Source organism: Thermobia domestica, chromosome 16 (assembly GCF_964235325.1).
Source record: "Thermobia domestica chromosome 16, izTheDome1.hap1.1, whole genome shotgun sequence".
NCBI classification, from domain to species: Eukaryota; Metazoa; Arthropoda; class Insecta; order Zygentoma; family Lepismatidae; genus Thermobia; species Thermobia domestica.
This window is the reverse complement of record NC_137469.1, coordinates 24,748,518-24,769,568: the sequence shown is the minus strand read 5'-3', so window position 1 is coordinate 24,769,568 and position 21,051 is coordinate 24,748,518. Positions and strand designations below refer to the sequence as shown.

At 35.8% G+C, this 21,051-nt stretch overlaps 1 protein-coding gene across 1 annotated transcript in view; it reads left to right on the top strand.

Annotated features, from left to right (window-relative positions):
• The window catches only part of LOC145672950 (pancreatic triacylglycerol lipase-like), a 243,712-nt gene extending 236,279 nt beyond the window's left edge, over positions 1-7,433 (top strand). Inside the window, exons 8-9 of the mRNA XM_081742200.1 lie at positions 2,958-3,152; positions 7,042-7,433. Coding sequence (XP_081598326.1) covers positions 2,958-3,152; positions 7,042-7,135 — 289 coding nt within the window. The 3' untranslated portion in view covers positions 7,136-7,433. The remainder of the gene's footprint in view (positions 1-2,957; positions 3,153-7,041) is intronic.
• The last annotated feature ends 13,618 nt before the right edge of the window (positions 7,434-21,051 follow it).

Genomic DNA, 21,051 nt, shown 5'->3' with positions numbered 1-21,051 from the left:
TCCTGCTCTTGTTGGGCTGAGCGGCTATAAAAGTTGATATCGGCCATAATGATGAAAGAGCGGAAATTTACAGAGATGAAGTGAAAAAAGTCATGCGGAATGCTATGGCCTGGGCGAACATAGAGAGTAGCGACAGTGACAGATATATGCCTAAAATATAAAGTGAGAATGAGATGCTCAGGGAGATTGGGAACAGCAGAAATATATTGTCGGAAAGGAATGCTGGTAGGAAAGCCAATGGCAACGCCACCATTTGCACGGCGTGCTGGGAGTGTATTATCATGGCGAACTATCTGATAGCCAGAGATGCGGGGATGAAGACGTGGAGGCAGATACGTTTCGTTGAAGAGAAACGTACTAACATGTTCTTCTCTGAGCAGTTGCTCAAAGAGAGGTTGGTGTTGGCACAAGGAACGAATATTCAAAAACAGAAATTTCAATTCCATGATGAATGCAATGAAAAAATTGAGTTTCTGGTGGGGTTACGTAAAATGGTTACACTGCTGTCTGGAGCACATCAGAGTGAAAATATACAGTGGGACCCGAATAGGTTGCTTGAAAGTCGACGTTAAGGATGGCTTTGGCTGTTTATTGAACCTGTTGTAAGATGTTATGTCGAAGGAAACGGTGCATATTCTGAAGAGTAACAGTAATGAAAGACAGGAATTGATTAATAGTGATCGGTGATACACAGATGATGGCGGAGGAACAGGATTATCTTGAGTCCCGTGAGGAGGCAGAGGCACAACGAGTTCTAGCTTGAAAGGTTTGGCTGTGGGTCTGGATTTGCATTTGTAGCTGTATGTCGGATGTTCATGAAAACCACAGGTACTACAGAGTGGAGGTTGCTGAAGATTCGTGCAGGTCTTGGTAGTATAGGGTCCGGAGCAGAAACCACACTTGCGTGTGTTAGGGCAATGAGAAGTATGGTGCGAGTTGTATGTTTGACAGGTTTCGCATCTGACAGGGAGGGGTGCCGGAGATTTAGAAGGTTCAACCCTGTGTCGTTTTCTATAAATATAGGCTCCGTGAGAGACAAGATTGTCAATAGTTGTTGAGGAGTTTGTAAGCACACGGACCATGTAGGTGTTCCCAGAAGCGTTTTTGATGCGGATGCACTTAAGAATAGAGTGCCCGTCGAGTTTGAGTTCCTCTGCAATCTCGTCATCTGTGTAGTGAACTCCTCTAATGACAACAGAGACTGCTGGTGAACGTCAAGGTTGTGGTGGTTGTTTGGCACGGGATTTGCGTTTCTGTCAAAGACCTCATATGAGTGGATGTTAAGAAGTGAAGCAGCCAGATTGGAATCAGGAGACTTAATGATGATACCCTTACGGGTCGAGACAATTTGAGTGATCTGTGAACGAGGAATGTACTTGGTGATACGAAGGTAAAGCTGCTTGAGATCTTGATATTTTGGGTCGTAATTTGTAAGTAAGAATGAAGTGGTTGCAGGAGCCTGTAGATTAGTGACTGAAGGTCGATTTTGCGATCTAGGTAGTGATGGAAATTCTGTATCCATGTTGAAGTGACCAGAAGTAGTTGATGGAGATGATTCACTGAGTGTGTGATGATGTTTAGCTCGTGGTGAATGCGACTGGGGGTCCTCTTTAGAATGAGGCGATCGTGAACGTTCAGGACTTTGTTTAGTACGACGTTCCTTTCTTTTATCCACCTTAGTGGATTGAACAGAAGTGCCAGGATCAACAGTGGTTCGTCCTGAAGAAGACATAGCGAGTGATAGTGCCAACACAAAGATGATACAACGAATATGGGTGTCAGGTAGTAGGTTGAAGACCACCCATTCGGATAGTGGTCTAGGTGAGGAAATGGCCCAGTCTAAACGTGTCGCAACGAGCTACCCTTGGCTGAGATAAGTCTGAGATAGGACCTTATAGAGAATTAAAAGTATAGGAGTACAGAATAGAAGGCGGGGTAGTACGTATATATATATATATATATATATATATATTTCGGGTGTTCTAAAAATGGCACGCACGAACAACATAGCGCTATTCTACAGGTCAAAAATAAAGCGAAAATACCATATAATGGTATACCCTATGGGCTCTTCTTCAGCCACTATGTGGAATAAAAAATTTCACTATGTGGCAACGTTGTAGATTAACTTGGAACCATTAGCATAACTCTAAGAATCAATCAAATACTTACGTTGATTGTTACGCTAATAGATGGAGCTAGTGTCAACGTCTATCGACTTTAACTGCCATCTGGAAAGAATCGATGTAAACTATTTGATGGATTGGTAGATTTATTCAACGGTTCTTTATCTGCGACGTTGCCACAGAGTGCAATTCGTATCTGGAAATTTAAGACCTTATAGGTATATAATTATACCTGTATATATTTTTCGCTTTATTTTGATTTGTAGAATAGTGCTCTATATTCATTTGACGCCATTTTTATAATACCCGATCGATGTATGATGTTAGCCAGAAATTTCGAAGGTGGCCTCACCTTCCTCCACTATAAACTCTGACTTAAAATTCAATAGTAATACACCTAAACTAAGGACAAATATGTACACTCATGTCCACAAATATGTTGTTGTAGAAATATAATTTGATAACGAATTCGTCCCGTATTTCTTATGTTAGTATGTGGATAATCGGTAAAGACATGTATGAGGAAAATTTCATGTCAAAAGAGCAGTAAATAAGAACAATAAAACGAAAATAAAACTTTCTTATCCATTTAGCAACATTTTGTTTTACTCATTCTAATTTTCGTATTTATAATTCTTTTCCTATGAAATTTACCACAAATATACATTTCCCGATTGTACACATAGTATCAGTTTTAAAAGTATCCTGCAAAATCATTATCAAATTATATTCTTACAAGGAGACAGTTGTAGGTATGCGACATTTATTTTGGACATGAGTGTACATTGTTCAACATAAATTTGATTTTGTTCCTTGATCTTTTTGTTTCAGCTCAGCAGAAGTTATCGAAGGTCCAAGATCGATGACGTCAGTAATAGCAGCAGAACCAGGAATTCTAAGTCAACATAACAACGAAAGTGTGATCGTAGCCACTTTAGAATTTGCACCTGACTTTGTGCTAAAGTTATTCGGTATAAATGATATTTATTTTGATGCAGTCAGTGTTCGAGATCACAACGGCAATAGGTATGTAATCCTTATTAATATTAAGATTATTCCCCCGTCACGTTTTGAAAACATGGTTTCTTTCAATACTATTAGTCCTATTCTCTTGACAGTGCATTGGTGAAGGAAGTACAGTGTGTCCGCAAAAACACTCCTCGGTTTTATTTGGTGATAAAATGAAAACCTTGGGGAATATTGTGTTCATTTTTGGGGGGTAGACGTGTAACAACTTATAAAAGTTTCATGTGATATACGTTCATTACACTCGCTCTGCTCACTGACTTTTCGGAGAAAGATTTACCTCACACGATTAAAAACTTGCAGCGGAGCTGTTGATCGGCTAGCGGAGTGCCCTTTCCGCTTGTCACAGATGCAGCCTTATTCGACGAAATCCTTGTACCACTTCAAAATTGACTTGTTCGAAGGTGGTTCCACATCAAATTTGCGCCTGAACGCACGTTGAACAGACACAATACTCTTCGTTGTGTGGAATTCTAACACACACCAGTTGCGTTGCTGGTTGGAGAGCGACATCTTGAATTTATTGCCCTCTAGCGGAAAAATGGGTAAATGTTACAACCTGTAGGAAAGAAACAAAAATATTTTGAGTTACCACAGCTTCTGACACCTTACTTACAAACATTTTACAAAAAGTTTTCGTTGTGCAAACAGTTTAAATCAAGGAGTATTTTTGTAGACACGCTGTATTAACTCTGATTTAAACTGCTGGTTCAACAAAACAATACATTTGTTGTAAAAATTATTAACGTGTAACAATATCCACTTGGCTTCATCAGACACTATGAATACACAGGTAGTGACAGCTTTAATATAAGAGAGCAAAAAATACCTGATTCCTGATTGGTTACCATAGGCTACTATAGCCAATTCCCTTTCATCACAAACCAAAATGTAAAACAGAAACCAAAATCGCTAATTCCCTTTAACTCCTGTTGACACCATATTATTCATATTTTGTAACTAGGCCTAATCTAAATTCAAAATAACATTTACAAAACTTATTAAAAATGAAAACTAAATAAATAATATAAATAATAAATACATAATAGGGTAGAAGGGGGAATTGGGTGGAGGGGGTAATTGGGCGGAAAACTTTTTAAGAATGTATAATTTGCATTTCAGTATATTTTTATGAAATTAAATTACACCCAAATGTTGGATGGGTAGGTGTTGATCAGAAAAAAAGCTTAGATGACTTTTGAGAGAGTGTAATAATGACAAGAAAACAAAAACTGATTTGGTTGAGAAATGACATATTTGAAACCGAGTTTCAGGTTTGTATTTTGGTTTGAGTCATAATAGATCGCGCATCTGTTAATGCTTTGATCCTAATATTTTACTGCTGCTTAGAAACATCAGAAGGATGGTGCTGTGAAGAGCAGCAATCTTGAATCCTCACTGTGGGGAAATTATTATTATTTTTTTTTTAATTTGTATCTCCCAATTACCCTCAGGGAGTAATTGGGCGCATGATGTGGGGGTAAATGGGTGAATGCCTTAAGTGAATATTTTTTGGATAGAATTCATTTAAATGTTGTTCTATCATTGTCTTTTGTGGTGTACATTTTTGTTTCATAGTGCATTGTGCTTATTAAGCTAGGGTCTACACTTTAGTCAAATTAGGCCTCCATTGGCCGTTGCGTATGTCAATAGTGCTGATGCTGTAAATAGGACTTGTTTATCAATCCAGAGTTCCAGCGCATGTTCTATTGTAATAGTTTATAGTTATTTAGTGTTAGTCTTATTACCTTTTTCTATGTTTGTTTGAATAACAGAGCCTGTTCTCATGTTTTATTTGTTTATTTATTTACGTTTTCGGCCAAATTTTTGACGGCATTATAGTTTTTTCCTCCCTATGTGATGCATTTCGGATTACGTTCACAGAACAGTATATTATGCTATAAACAATAACTGGAAGGCTTGAAGAGGCATTCAAATATCTTTGAGATTTAGAAATAAATTACTCCTTATTTTGCGTATACAGATGTATATTTATTTTAGACCACATAAAACTACTAGTTTTTAAGTGGAATACAAGTTATATACATCAAATGAAAGCTTGAGTTTTCTTCATATACACTCAATCATCCTCACGGGTTTATGTGCACCGAGAATGGTTTTAATCATTTTGCACCCAATTACCCGGGTTTAATTGGGTGGAAATCAGACCGACAACAATAAAAAATGTTGCAGCATCAAAAGTAAATATGTCTAAAGCTTACCACTACCATAGTAGATACAGAACCTGCAACATAGAATCACTTCTTAAAAACTAGAAAAACACCTATAACTTGTGAGAGGAAAAATTTTGAAAAGACATACCTCCTAACTCCTCCTTTCTACACTACTAAATTAACAAAGATTAATTTGTATAATTAACTTATTTAATCTTTACGGCTCCTTAATAATTTACCCCACTGTTCATCAATATTAAGTCCTGAATTCCAATTCATGATTTTATCGCCTTCTATTTCAATAAATCTTGCATCTTTCCATTTTCTCATTAACCTTCTCTCCTCCTGGCCAAGCAATTTCACTTCATTCGAAATAATTGAATGTCCCGTGTCTCTTATGTGCTTGTAGACTGCATTCAGCAATATAAATCAGCAATACAATGCAATTCAGCAATATAATTAATAATATGTGTTACAGTTTCAGCAATACATCCCTTCAAGCAATTCAACAATTCAACTCAGCTTTTATTGTTATATGTTTATTGTTATATGTTTATTTTGATTTAGAGAATGGTGCTCTGTAGTCTGTGGGCGTCATTTTTAGAACACCCGGTATTATATATATTGTAATAAAACTGTAATATGAGTAAAAAAGAAAAGTTAGTTTAATAGTTTTAAAAATATATATTTAAAAAAATTGTTTTTAGTAGTAAAAAATAAATGTATTCCTAAGTTAAATAACAGAAAAATTTTAAAATAAACAGTCACACTTATCGTAAACTAATAAAATTCTCCAGCAATCACATAGCATAAAAAATAATTAAATAAACAAACAAGGCTGTTACAAAAAACCTCAAAATCTAGCTAACAAAATTTATATAATATAAAAAATAAAAAAAAAGTCCAAAAATCATCTCTAAACAACCAACAAATCTCTCAACAACCAACCACAATCTACATAACATAAATAAAATATCAACATTCTTAACATAAATTATATTTTTAATTTATTTTAACTCACTATCATTTATAAAAAGCTCCAAACTAAACAAATGGTCTCCTACAAGAAAACATAATCTAAATTTATAATTTTAATCTTTAATTCATATAAATAAAATCTTGCTTATTATATTAATTTCTTAATTAATATCTAACAAACAAAAAATCCCTAACTACCACATTATTTAAACAATATATATATATATATATATATATAGTGGCGGATCCAAGGGGGGCTATAGAGGCTATAGCCCCCCTTGACACCTAGGTATACACTCGGTAAAATGGGCTTCAATCCTGCTTTACACCGGATAAAGCAGCAAAGTATGGTTTAAGCTCTCCCTTGGTTATATCTTGGATCCGCCACTGTGTATATATATAATGTTTGTTAATGCATAAACTTATATGATAAGTTATGCAAAGTAGTTCATTTTAGTACGTTAAAACAAATTTAAGGACAGAATTACATAGCAGTTTATATAGATAAAAAAAATTGTAAATTAATTACATTTGTTTTAAAATATTTAAAGTTTTTAAAAATTATTTTTGTAACTTATTTTGAAAAGTAACGAACTAAAAGTACAATCATGGACAAAAGTTTATTAAGTAAGTTCAACGTAATCCGTGACACCTACTTGTTTTTCCTTTCTAAAATTTGTAATTTGTGTAATAAAACATTATTTTATTTTAAAAATTTCTTCCTTTTTTCTGTATAGTTGGTACTATTGTGGAGAAGACTCTATTTTGGAAGATTCACCACACACAAGAATCAACACAGTACAATTTGAAATGACGCCTAATCCATGTTGAAAATCAGTTGAAACCACCGAACTGTACCTTGGATTCCATTAAAATGACATTAAAATGACTGCCTTTGTATTGTAAAGCTTATATTAAGTTATGAAGAAAATACGAGGATATTGGAAAACGTTTGTACGTTCAAACTTGAAAAAAAAAAAATAATAAATTCTGTGTTTTATCTAGTGATTTCAAATATTCAAAAGTGTAAAGTCAAAAAGGCTGTTATATACTTTCAAATATTAAAAAACGATAGGGTCTACAAGTGTCTTACTTACAAACTTACAAACATTACTTAAGTACAAAGACAAAAAAAAAAAAAAAAAAAAAAAATCTTGAAAATGAGTCATAAGTTTTGAATTACTTGAACATTTGAATGTCGAACAAGTGTGTGTGTGCTCATTTTCATAAAGATCATTTTGAAGTGCAATAATCTAAATATTATCTCGTTCGGGCTGTATTACCTTGTGTTGCATGCTACATAGAAGTCCAGGAACAAATTATAACAAATCGTTTAGGAAAAAACTTGTATGCAATATCAAAAGCCACAGTGTGTATTTCGCAAATAGACTATGTGGATAACGCACAATTTCTCGTGTTGAATTGTATAATACACAATCCGATAAATCAAAAAAAGTTTGTTATGTTATTGTGACACGATTGTATATAATCCTACTGTTTGTGTAATGTGATACAACGTTTACTGTTTGTACGAGTGAACTTGTATATAAGTATGTATGTGTATGTAAATGTCTATTTTGATGGCTGTAAAGAAAAATGTGCCAAGTATGTTAATATTAAATAAAAAACAATGACTAAATGAGTTTTAAATTGTGTATACTTATTTTCTAAATGTACAAAGTTATAAAATCAGCTAGGGTGCTGATGTAGTATAGATCAGCATAAATTTGGAAATTTTACCATTGAAATGTACTGCTTCAGAAAGAAAATGAAAACAAAAGAAATTAAGGTGGATCACCACCCGGAAGTCAGTACATATTTCAGCTCGTTCCCTTAACTACTGCACAATGAAACGTTACATATTTTAAATATTGTGCTATAAGATAGAGTTCTGTTTCAGCTACAACACAAGACACTGATTCATTTGGTTGTGTCTTCTGATATCGAAAAAAAATAACAAAAGAAAAATATTTGATTCGTTTTACAATGAGCACACAAGATGGCACTTGATGTTAAATCTTACTAGAAGTGCTCAATTTTATGAAATATTTATTTGAATATGTAAAGTACTTTAAAGTAACGATCTTATTACAAAATAGATATATTTTTTGACCGTTTTTCGTGTTATGTTTCATATTTGATTTAAATATTAATTTGCATTTAGGAAACAGATTTTGAGATGAAACTTGCGTAGAACGCCATAATGCGTTGTTGCCAAATTTGTACGTTTAATTTCTGGATTCTAATGTTGCAGTTCGAGAAGCTGAACTTAGCTGTGAATTGCGGTAAGGGTCAGAAACTAATTTTCCAGTAAATATCTAAGCAGAATTCCATGATTACTTCCTTTATTATCTGGCACCAGTAAACACTCGACACTACCTGGCAACGCCGCACTATTCAACAGAGAACACCTAGTGATCCACCTTAATTTATGCTTACATATACGAGGTGTGACAAAAAATACAGTGAATAATTTTATTAAAAACAAAGTAATGAGTTTACATGCAATTTGATTTAATCTTCATCAAAGTACTGTCCTTGGCTAGCAATGCATTTATCCCAACGTTGAATCTATGACTGGAAGCATTTCTGTAAGGCTTCTTTTGGAAGGGCGTTGAGCTGCTCTGTCGTGGCCCGCATAATGTCAGAAATGGTGTCAAAACATTTTCCTTTAAGCACGGTTTTAATTTTTGGAAGAGACAGATAGCGCATGGTGCTATATCTGGAGAGCATAGTGAATGTGGACAGACAGGAATATTTTACGGCCAAAAATTCGCCGATCGAAAGCAAGGTGTGGCACGGCGCGTTTTTGTAGTGAAGAAGGAAACCATTTGCCCATTTAATCGGTGGTTAAAATGCTTTCCACAGACCCATACGAGATGTTTAGTTCTTCGGAAAGTTCTCAAATAGTTATTCGCCTGTTTTAACAAACCATTTGTGCCACTTTTTGCACGCTTTCATCTGCTCATTTTCAAAGGACTCCTTGTCGCTTTTGAATCGCTCATAACATTTGTAAACAGTCTTCAATGCCACCGCTTTATCGCCGTACACTGATTTTGAAATTTCTTGAGCTTCTTTGGTACTTCTTTGCAACTTAGAACAAAACGTAATATTGGTGCGCGACAGATACTCTTAACACGTCCTCACTCTTCTGCCTCTGGAAGCCAACTAACATGTCACAACTTGTTCAAACTCGACACTTACTACCAAAGGTCTAGGCTACCGGGTTTACTAGTTGAAATGGATCTTACCATCGATAGATGGCACTGTGCAATTACATTCACCGTACGTTTTGATCACACGTTACAACTCAACAGAAGAGAAGAAATGACCGCTCATACAGAGCAGCATATAAAGGAGAGGCAATCCTCGCCTATTTTGTTGTTGAGTCTGTGTATCGAAAGTTTTCAAACAAGAGAAACAAACAACATACACATCTCTTGTTCGGTTTTTCGTAGAATATAGTTACAGTACTAAGCTGTGTCAGTACAATACCAACTTAATTTTAAAAAATTCGATTAAATACGCTAATAATCTAGACTCTAGAAATCAATCAGCGCTAGAAATAATACAGTATTTTAACGTCAATTCAGAAAATCGAGATGAGTTTAAGTTGAGAATATTTTCAAAAATTTCAGTTTCACATTGGATAGATGATATTTTCAGTCATTTTTAACACCATTTATTAAAGGTTCTTATACATACCAATCCTCTACGATCCTTCTTCTACGACTTTGCCCTATAAGGTACGGATCGAAGACCAAACATTTAATTCCATTTTTTTTTTCAAACATCTCAGTTATAAAGAAAAAAGTATTAAGCATTTGAGTGGCAAACTTGACAATACATTTATTTTTAATTTGAAAATAACGTTATGAAACCACATGCTTATCATTTTAATTCGTGATGTTCTGGCATTTTTCGAATATCATAATACTCTCGCTGAAGAACTTAGTTGTTTCTAGGCTAAAAGTTGTAATACGTGACTTCCATATGTCTCCACGTTTGAAATTAACTTAAGACTGCTCAGAGAGTTCTGCAGAGATCTAAACAAATGGTAGTCTTACAGTGCCAAGCTCGGACTATATAATGGACGCATTAAAGCCTCCCAGCCAGGTTCTCTCAATTACTGACGAATTGTTAAAGAAGAACGCGGTGTGGCGTTGCTAACATGGTAAATCATACCCTTTCTGTTGACCAGTTGCGGAAGATTCTTTTCAATTCCTAGGTGCACTCGCATTAATTGTCGATAGAGCAGATACAAGTCTATCGTTCTGCTAGACGGTAGTAGTTCGTGATTCACAATGACTTTCCAAACCCACTAAGGGAACAGCATAGCCTTCCTGAGTACCAGTGTGGACTTTGCCACAGATCGTAGAGCTTTTTCTCGTTTCGAACACGATCTTTTTCGCATATTGTTGTACCAAGTTACTCCCTTTTCGTCACTTGTGATCATTAGTCACTTCAGAAATGGCTCGAATTTGTTACGTTTCAGCAGCGATTCTCAGATAGAAATTAGATCAAGTAAATGTTTTTGAGTCAGAGCATGTGGCACTCAAATGTCGGGCTTCCTTTTAGGATGGATTTTTATAATTTTTATATTTCTGGGCTTTCGGCATCTATGGACATTTACCCCGTCATGTTTAAGGAATGACGTCCCTCGGCGAGCACACTATCCTGGGAAGGGAAGGAAGAAAGGATTGAGGAAGGAAGGAAGCGGCCTGGGACCTATAAGTAAGGTACCACCCCGGCATTTGCCTGGTGTGAATGAGGAAAGCCCAGGAAAACCTCATTCAGGGTGGCTGGCCTGAAAAAGCGTTTTACATTCTTTTTTTTGTACCTAACACTGTTTGGTGTTGGATGTCTAGGTCATTGGCGTAATCATGACTGCTTGCTTGAACTTTGTCATAATATTATCCACTTTATTGTGATTGGTCGCCCACTGTGAGAAACATCTTGGATATCGGCATTTCTAGAACAAAAACAACTGAATTACCTTTTGGCTGTTGATTTTGATAACATATCTTGCCTATAAATAGCACACATTACTTCACGGGCCTGCACAACATTTCCACCTTTGTCGAAAAAAAAACAAGTGAAATGAAATATTTCAGTTTAACGTCCCACGCTTATGCTCTTTAGGCTAAAGGAGACGATGCTTGAGGCAAGGAGTGATGATAGAAGAATCAAGATTGTAACGTTATTTTGCCGTAAGTTCACTCGTCATACCGGCACGATTCCTTATGTCAGACTGTCAGCTACCAAATGACGTTAGGCTTTACCCGCTGCGACTCATATGCTCTGAGATTTGGGACGCTAATGCCATTCCGTGCGCGAAAGACTCAATACTTTTTGGATCTGCTATATGGTGGAATACTATCAACTACATAGCCCTTCCGGCTGGTTGAGTGATTTGAGAGCTCCTTCGTGGCTAAGCGGTTAGCGTATGCGCCTTGGGAGACCCGGGTTCGATTCTCGGTAGGAGCTCGTGTGGTTCGGATTCCACGTTAATCAGTAGGTCCACGTCTCATATAGCCTCGCTGCTGAACGGGACGTTAAATTCAAAATCAACTCAACTCATTGAGTGATTTGGAATTCCCCATTAAGCTGTAGGTCCACTCACATAGACTCGGAGCTGAAAGGGAACGCTAAACTCAAACATTTTGGCGTGGGAGACACTTATTCGATTCCCGGCGGGAGCTCATGTGGTTTGATTCCACGTTAACCAGTATAATTGCGCGGACGTTCCATGTTTCATATAGCCTCACTGCTGAACGGAACGTTACACTCAGAATCAACTCAACTCAAAGTTAAACAAACCACCAAAGCTACCTACTGCACTTCTTTTATCAAGATTGTTTGGGTGTTGCAATAATATACAAGAATCTGCTGCAAATATTACAGTAGTTGAAGATCATTAATAACATATGATGCAAGAGAGACACTCCCTGTGTTAGAATTTCTTATGAATATCAATGCTGCAGAGGAAAGAAACCTTCTGCCAAACAAGTTAAGTGAAAGTGTCTAGACGTTTCTGACCATTGTCAAGTCACAGTTATGTAAGACTAGGATGTTATGTACGTAAAGTAAAGTGTAAAGTTTTGTGTAAAGTAAGGCTATGTGTAAAGTTTTGAATACATTCTACCATGTATTTCACCCACATTTGGTTAAAACAAAATACAGAATTACATTCCAATGATATATGCATTAACATGTTTTCTGATAAAAGAACTTACTATACAATATATTTATTAATTTTTTTTAAAAAAAATAAAGAAGTAGTTTCCATGCTGATTTCGAATGAAACTATATTTTTCTACAATATAATGACACCTCAAGTGCAAGACAATGGAGGATTATATGAAACTTCCAAAATTACATGACTAAATTTTTAAAACTATTAATAGCAATGCTTAGTAAAAGCATGGCTTGAGTTACAGGATACATTTTTGTTAAAGTCAAACAGTTCTTTGTTTCATGATTCAGAATCAATTATTATCCGCAAACTAGCATTATTTTAATTTTAGTGGAAAGTATTTATGTAAAAACATTTCCTGAAATTTCTCTATATATTTGCAATGTACGTTCTAAACATATTGGCAACTTTAATCTTAAGATTCAATACTTTTCCAGTGTATGTACTAAACATATTGACCACTTTAATCTTATGATTCAATACTTTTGCAGTGTATGTACTAAACATATTGGCCAGTTTAATCTTATGATTCAATACTTTTGAAGTGTATGTACTAAACATATTGGCCACTTTAATCTTATGATTCAATACTTTTGCAGTGTATGTACTAAACATATTGGTCACTTTAATCTTATGATTCAATACTTTTGCAGTGTATGTTCTGAACATATTGTCCACCTTCATTTTATGATTCAATAATTTTGCAGTGTATGTTCTAAACATATTGGCCACTTTAATCTTATGATTCAATACTTTTGCAGTGTATGTTCTGAACATATTGACCACCTTCATTTTATTATTCAATACTTTTGCAGTGTATGTTCTAAACATATACTATTGATCACCGTTATTTTATGATTTAATACTTTTGCAGTGTATGTTCTAAACATATTGACCATTTTATGATTCAATATTTTTGCAGTGCATGTTCTAAGTAGATTGGCATTTTCATTTTATGATAACCCGGGTTCAATTCCCGGCGGGAGCTCATGTGGTTCGGATTCCACGTTAATCAATAGGTCCACGTCTCATATAGACTCGCTGCTGAACGAGACGCTAAACTCAAAATCAACTCAACTCTAGTGTCCCCTTCCTCTCATCCAGATTAGGATGTCTTAATGTTAGAAAGTAGTATTTTGCATATTCGGCGTATATTTAACTCATAACCAATAACTATTGTCGTAATAACCCTTCGCAGCCTTGAGCGGCTTCAGTGCCATCTGTTATCGACTGAGGGAACTCGTACGTCCAGCCTGGCGAGGAACACTTGATTAGTTCGTCGCGTCGTCCTGTTTCTAACAGGAGTATCAGCAGTTTTTTGGACCTCTGGTTGTTTATTATATTTTACACATAGTGATATTTTGGGAGTCTGAATATAGCATCTACAAGGTAACGGATACTTTTGTGTTGTTCTGTAAAAACCCTAAGTGACCATTGGAAGTTCTCATGATAATGGGAAGTTGTTGCTGATTTTCGAAAATAACATTGGTACCTATTAAATACTTACTGAGTAATTTTCTCAGATGCTCGAAGATATCCAATGGACTTCCTCGGAAAATCGTCGTTAAATATTAGAGATTGTAATGCATTATGAATTCTCTATTAATATCACATGTTTTATCTTTGTTCAATTGCATTTTGAAACTAAAAACTGTGTATATTGATTGCTTTATAAGTTTCCATAGACATTGTACTAACAATATAATATATGACCATGCATTAACAAAATATCTTAACAAATGTCAGATTGTTGTGGGTACTATATTGAAAAACATTTTCCTGCTCTGGGAAAATTATTTGTTAGATAGATATAAGGTTATACAGCCACACAACTTTAAGCTGGTTACTTTAAAATATTGTGTGGTTTGCAAACAAAAATCAGCCGCCTCTGTAGATTAAAGAAATTCAAGCTTGTTCCTTTAAAGCTTGTTCCATTCTCCGATCTTACGGACATGAAGTGTGTCCAAGAGGTCGCAATCTATCGATAGAAATTATCTTTGAAATTATAACTAACGTAAGAACCATATACAATAGTAAACTTCACACCTACTACGTGTTTGACATTTTGCCTTTCCTAATCCTATTCAATATTTCTGCATAATTAATAACTTAATAAATGCATAAATATAAAATATGATAATATGGTCATTACTATCAACGGCGCCGACTTTCTAAAATTTATGTAGGTGCATATCAATGGCGGGTTGTGTTATATGTTTTCAGGAGAATCTCGATATTTCTTGATTGATTTCCTTTTAGTTAAAACATTTTATGAACACTGTCATAAAGGGCTGTGCTGTGATAAAGCAAAATATACCGGTACTATAAGGATAAACTGGAGCTGCCCTAGGTCAGTTGGTAGCACTGCTGACTTAAATGCAAGAGAAACAGGTTCAAACCAGAGTTCAAGGTTAAGGATAAGTTATTGTAATGAATTGAAACCAGAATTCAAGGTAAAGGATAAGTTATTGTAATGAATATTCTCAACGTTTGTAATCGTAACATTAAGTTTATACATTAAACAACTTGCATGATGCACAATAATTGCAAGAAGTATTGATATTATGAACACGTTACTTTAAAAAAAATACCACATTCATACAAATTAAAATTTTAAAAGTTCATAAAAGCAAATAATTTTAATGGTATTGAAAAAAGGACTTGCAAGGATTTTGATGTGAACATAAACTACGAAGTGACTAACTTAAGTGAGTTGCTTGGTTGCCTTAGCACAAACATATTTAAAACAAACAATTATGTTTTGGGGGTTAGAAGTTTTAACTTTCATCTCAATGTTTTAATTGCTTATTATTATCTTTTGATAATGGCAAGTGAGAAAATTTTGTTTTGTTTCTATCAATATAAAAAAATATTGTGGGTGTGGTCAAGGGGGCTCATCAGGGGTGCAAAGTGTGGCGCTCGCCCCACTAATAGGAAATTGTACTTGGTTATATGGAAAACCCAATAGAATTTTTTACATTAGTTACAGCAAAATTTGAAACTATATTTGAAACGTCGCTTGTACTTGACCCCCCTTGGAAACCACAACATGGGCGCCCTTGGGTGTGGTGTACCCACAAGATTATTTGTGTGGGTGCTGGAGCCCCGGGGCACCCACGCATGGTTACTATTGTGATATTTAAAAGCTGAAATTATTAAAGATATGCGTAAAAATAAGAATATTAGGGACATCTATAAAGGAACCAACGAATTAATAAAGAAGGCTAATATGCGCTTGCATATCAAAGAAAGAGGACCGATCACTCGGATAGTACTTTCAGCAGGAGGCAAAAGTTCTTTGACAATTTGCTCAACACGCAGCTACATTGTGCTGTCAGACTCGAATTGGTTCAAAAACAAACTATTAAAGGGATAAGTAGTCGTATAATGCCTGAATTGCAAAATAGGTACAAAGAGAAAAGCTCTAATGTAAACTAGGCTTTGTGAACCCATACCATATCGCTATCGGCACAAATCTATCTTCAACATGGGAGGACGGGTAAGACCGTATATTTTTAAAACCGATGTTCAAAATATTTATGATGTTGAAGAACAATGCCGTGGAGGATTAGGGGAGCAGATTTGTCAACATATGGAAGGCGGGCAGATTGAGAGTTACTTCGGGGGAGGGGAAGGGGGAAATGAAACTCATACTACAGGAGGGAAATCTGATTTCTGAAGTGAACCTGTTGTAGCCTATATTATGCAACAAGGGACATAAATTTCGTCTCACTTTCCTTTGTCGCAGTTGAATCCAAATCATCACATTCCTCCCCAAAACACATTTCAAATCGGATTATTGTGGGGGGGACAGACCTCCTCAGTTAAAGATTGGACGGGACATGTCCCCCTCACCCCCTCCGAGATTTACGCCAATGGATATCACGACTTCTTTTATCGCATATTCTTCCTCGCGAACCCCAGTAATGTCGGTTTGTAGTAAGTTTCTGATTATTGCTGCCCATTGCTTACAATTGTAAAGTTGTATTTTTTACGTTTCTTACATTTCAATATGCAATCTTTCACTAGTTTCATTTCTTGGATTTCAAACAATTCTTTAATTGATTACAATTTTGTTTAATGTTCTTTAAAATAAGAAATTCAAAAATTTAAAACAATCTTAAAAAGCTTTTCTTTTGGGGGGGGTGTTACTAGCTTCCAAATAAAGTTACCTTTTTCATCTTCTTTCGTGACCCTATGTGTTCCTCACAACCTTCATAAGGGTCATGACCGGTCGGTAGCCAGTCCAAAAATGTACGGGGTGCGGTAGAAGTTAGGGGGGCCTCGATCCAACCATATTATAATTCATCATCATTCATATAGTTGATTTGCAAGCCTATTGTGAAAATTTTAGAGGGGCAGCAAAAATTTAGGAGGGCCCGGCCCCCCTGCATACGGACCTGGTCGTAACCTACATCTATTCATCACGACCTGCATAAGCGTTGTGACTCCCATGTTAAGTAACCTCGCCCTAAACAAATATTACATTTTTAAAAACAATTAAAATCTATTAAATGAGAACATAAAACATGTTTTCAAGTATCGCATTCCTAAACAAAACTGCTTGCTATTTCAATACAGAAATATTACTACAAAGTATATGAGTAAGGGAGAAAGGCGGCTTCCAACTTGGCTCGCGCTAAGATCAATCATAGTTCTGAAGGATGCCGCAAGAGGGCAGAAGCTATTAGTTAATTTGTCATTGTTTTGCTATGTAGCAGAAGCTTCTCTTTTTGCATATTTCTTTTGTTACGAATATACGAGAATCTCTTTTAATTTCTGTTAGCTATTTGGTTACGGGACACTCTTACCAACAAAAAGGCGTAGGCCTATTTCATGTAAATGACGTACAATATGTGGGGGTCATTTTGTACCACTCACCATCCTGCTTACATCAAAGCAAACTCAAAACATACAAAATGTTCTTATAACTGCAATGTCGATTAACGCAAACTAAATAGCATATTTTGCGTTGAGTTGACGCAAACCATGACGGAATATGGCTGGTAATTTTTCTTTATCGCAGACACTAAAAGAAGTTAAGAAACTGCATCGAGGACAGGGGCGGATCCATGAAGGACCTCTGAAGAGAGCGGTGGGCTGTAATACTGCTACTTAGAGCAACTTTTAAGAGCTCCAGATTCTGGGATGGGTTTTATTTATATAAAATAAGAAAGTTTTCTGTTCTGGGGGGGACAATCTCCCCGATCACCCCATCTGGATCCGCCCCTGATCGAGGAGTAGCTAATCCTGGGGCCATATATTGCAACGTTTTGCGTCAATCACCGCAAAATTTGCGTTTTGGTATGCGGTAATGGTCATAGCATATAAAATTTTGAGTTTTGAATGTATTGTATTGCATTACACTCCACAATATTTGCGAAGACGGGTACGGAATAAGGTCCTTGGCCTACATATGGGATTTTACGATTGTTGCTTTTTCTTTCTTTTGGGTATCAGGCATGCAGTGAGAAAGTAACTATTTAGTGTTGAAGCTTCGCAAGTATGCTAAGTGGAAAGTGCTAACTTATGTAGATTATTGTGTCACCCTTTAAACTATTCATAGATCAACCGTAGACCCTATGTAAAAATGTTTCAGGTGTGATTATCTTTTAGACTTTCAAATTATGATGTGAATAAGTACTGGAAGTCCTCTACAAGTCGACAGATATTCGAACAAAAATGGCGAGATAGCAAGAAGCGTTTTTTTTTTTTCAATCGATTCAGAATCCCCAAAATAGACCCTGTCTCTTACGTTAAAATGTCCTTATTTCAATCAGATTTAGTAGCCTATATCATTGAAAAAAAACTGTATCATATAGGGGCAAGAAATTGTTTGCAATATATAATATAAATTCACTGCTAAATAATAGAAAATATAAATAAATATTTTTCCACAGGTCTTATATCCTAACTATATACAGGGTGTTTCAAAAATGAAATGAAATTTTTGAGTTTTACGTCCCGCGGTTATGCCTGTTAGGCTAAAGGAGACGGTGATGATGAATAATGAATGAAATGGTGGAATGAAGAAAGTGGGATGAACCCCAAGAAAACCCACGCACACTGTGTTTGTCCACCACAAAGTTCACTTGGCGGGAGCAGGGTTTGAACCCGAGACCTCTAGCACCAGAGGTGAACGCTCCACCACTGAGCAGAGGGTGTTTCAAAATAACACCGACGTTTGGGAGGTGATTTCTGACACCAAGATAAGACAAGAAGTATAGACCAACCTGGGTGCAGAAATCCGTTATTCTGAAGTTCTAGGCTGCCGAAGACATAAAAAAATGAACTTTAAAGGTCCATAGCTCCAATGCTACGGAAACTACCGTACTTGGATCAAGACTTTACTTAGGAACTAATATGTGCGTTATCAAAAAATACATGTTTTAGAATCCTAAGATACCCACACAACAATTTTTATAGAGGTAGTTTTCCTACGGGCATATAATTTGCACTACTCACCGGCTATCTCTATAAAAATTGTTGCAGAAGTACCGCAGGATTGTGAAACTTGGATATTTGGATAGAGCACATAATAGTTCCTAACTGAAGTCTTGACCCAACTACGGTAGATCTCAGAGTATTGGAGCTATGGACCTTTAAAGTTCATTTTTTCAAGTTTTCGGCAGCTTATAACTCTGAAAGGAAGCATTTGTGCACCCGTATTGGTCTATACTTTTTATCTTATCTTGGTGTTAGGAATCACCTCCTGAACGTTGTCGGTGTTGTTTTGATACACGCTGTATACAACTATATGAACTGACATAAAATACAGGGGTACTTCTGGTTGACGTGGAAAGTTGAAATTTGGCATAATTATAGTTTTAGGGACTAAGCAACAGAAAAATTTCCAAAAGTGAATGTTTTTAATTTTTAGGGGGTCTAAAGGGAGGATGAAGAAATTTCCTATGTTATTTAAATGGCTTTTTTTTTTTTTTTTTTTTTTGCTATAATCTGATGTTTTAGGTACTTGAATTTGGGTATGCTTTCGATATGTTACCTAAATAAATGACTAAAAATTAAAATTATCAACTTTAGAGTGGTTTTATGGAGAACTGAAAAATCTTTCCCATGTTTTTTATATGGGACACCTTTCACTCCCCAAAATTATTGGGCTCTTTCTGTAAGGCTACAATGATTAAATTTGACATGATTTAGTTTTACGGGCCTAACCGATAGGAAAATTGCGAAAAGTGAGTATTTCTAATTTCTAGGAGGTCTAAAGGAGCGATAAAGAAAATTCCCATGTTATTTAAATGGGCCTTTTAAGGACCTATAATTTCACATTGTAGGTACTTGGAGTTGGAATAAAAGCTTGAAATTCGGTATGCTTGTACGTTTTCGTTAGCGTTACCTTGGTAAATCACCAAAAATAAAAATTTCCAAATGTACAGTGGTTTGATGGGGAACTGAATAAACTTTCTCGCGTTGTTTAAATGGGTCATCTTCTACACCCTAAAATGTTTAGGTACTTCTGGTAAGATTAAAAAGATGAAATTTGGCATGATTGTAGCTTTCCAGGACTAACCCATAGGAAATTTGTTAAAAGTGAACATTTTTAGTTTTTAAGGGGTCTAAAGAAGATGAAGAAATTTCCATGTTATTTAAATTGGGGTTTTCTTGGGATACAAAATCTTATCGTTTAGATAGTTGAAATAGGAAAAGAAGCACGGAGTCTGCGGCAAAGCACCCAGCTGGCAAATTCAGAGCAAATGCACGAAATTCACTGTTGGTGCAAAGGCTGATACATAACAGACGTGAAGCCGTAGGCCGAGTAAATGTGTGGGTCTTGGGACCGGGCCCCCAGCTAACCAAAATCTAGTATTTATGTAAACATAGAATAAATGGTGGAGAACTCTTAAATCTATAATTTTATAACCGTTTCTTCGCTTTCTACCTAGAAATTGATTTATCATTAAAGTAATATGAACTGTAACAATGATTATAAAATTCTGCAATATAATAAAACAAGTTCGTAACAATTATAACTCAAAAATAGGTATGTGTAAATTGAAAATGGTATATGCGAAGAGTTAATCGAGAATGCATAAACTGTCTCTCTTGTGTGCTGTGCTGTGCACTCAGTGGATTCTATCAGTGAAACGTGAACTCTAGCGTAGGTAACTTATTATATCGCAGAGAAAGAAAGTAATAAGTAGCTGGTGCCCCCATGCGGCATCCTTCGGAACTATGTGATAGCATCATACTGACTTACTGTTACTGTTGTGTAAGTTGGAAGGCAACTTGTTTCTTTACCTTTGTAGTTTCTGGTTTTTGTATTGATTTGCAGTTCAGCGTTCACGCTCAGCACCTAGGCATAATGGGACATGGGCCCAGGGCCGTGCTGGGATACTAATGAGAGCTGTGGACAAGTCTACTAAAAGGGCGCCGATACAAACGGGAATATATGTTCCAGATAAGGAGAATGAGTTTGTGTATCTTGCTCTACAATTTTTCCCCTCCAGCTAAAATTAAGTCAACCAGAAATTCGTCTACACCCGGAGATGTGTGTTTCTTTAATTTTTTTTAAAAAAAATTGCGATTTCTA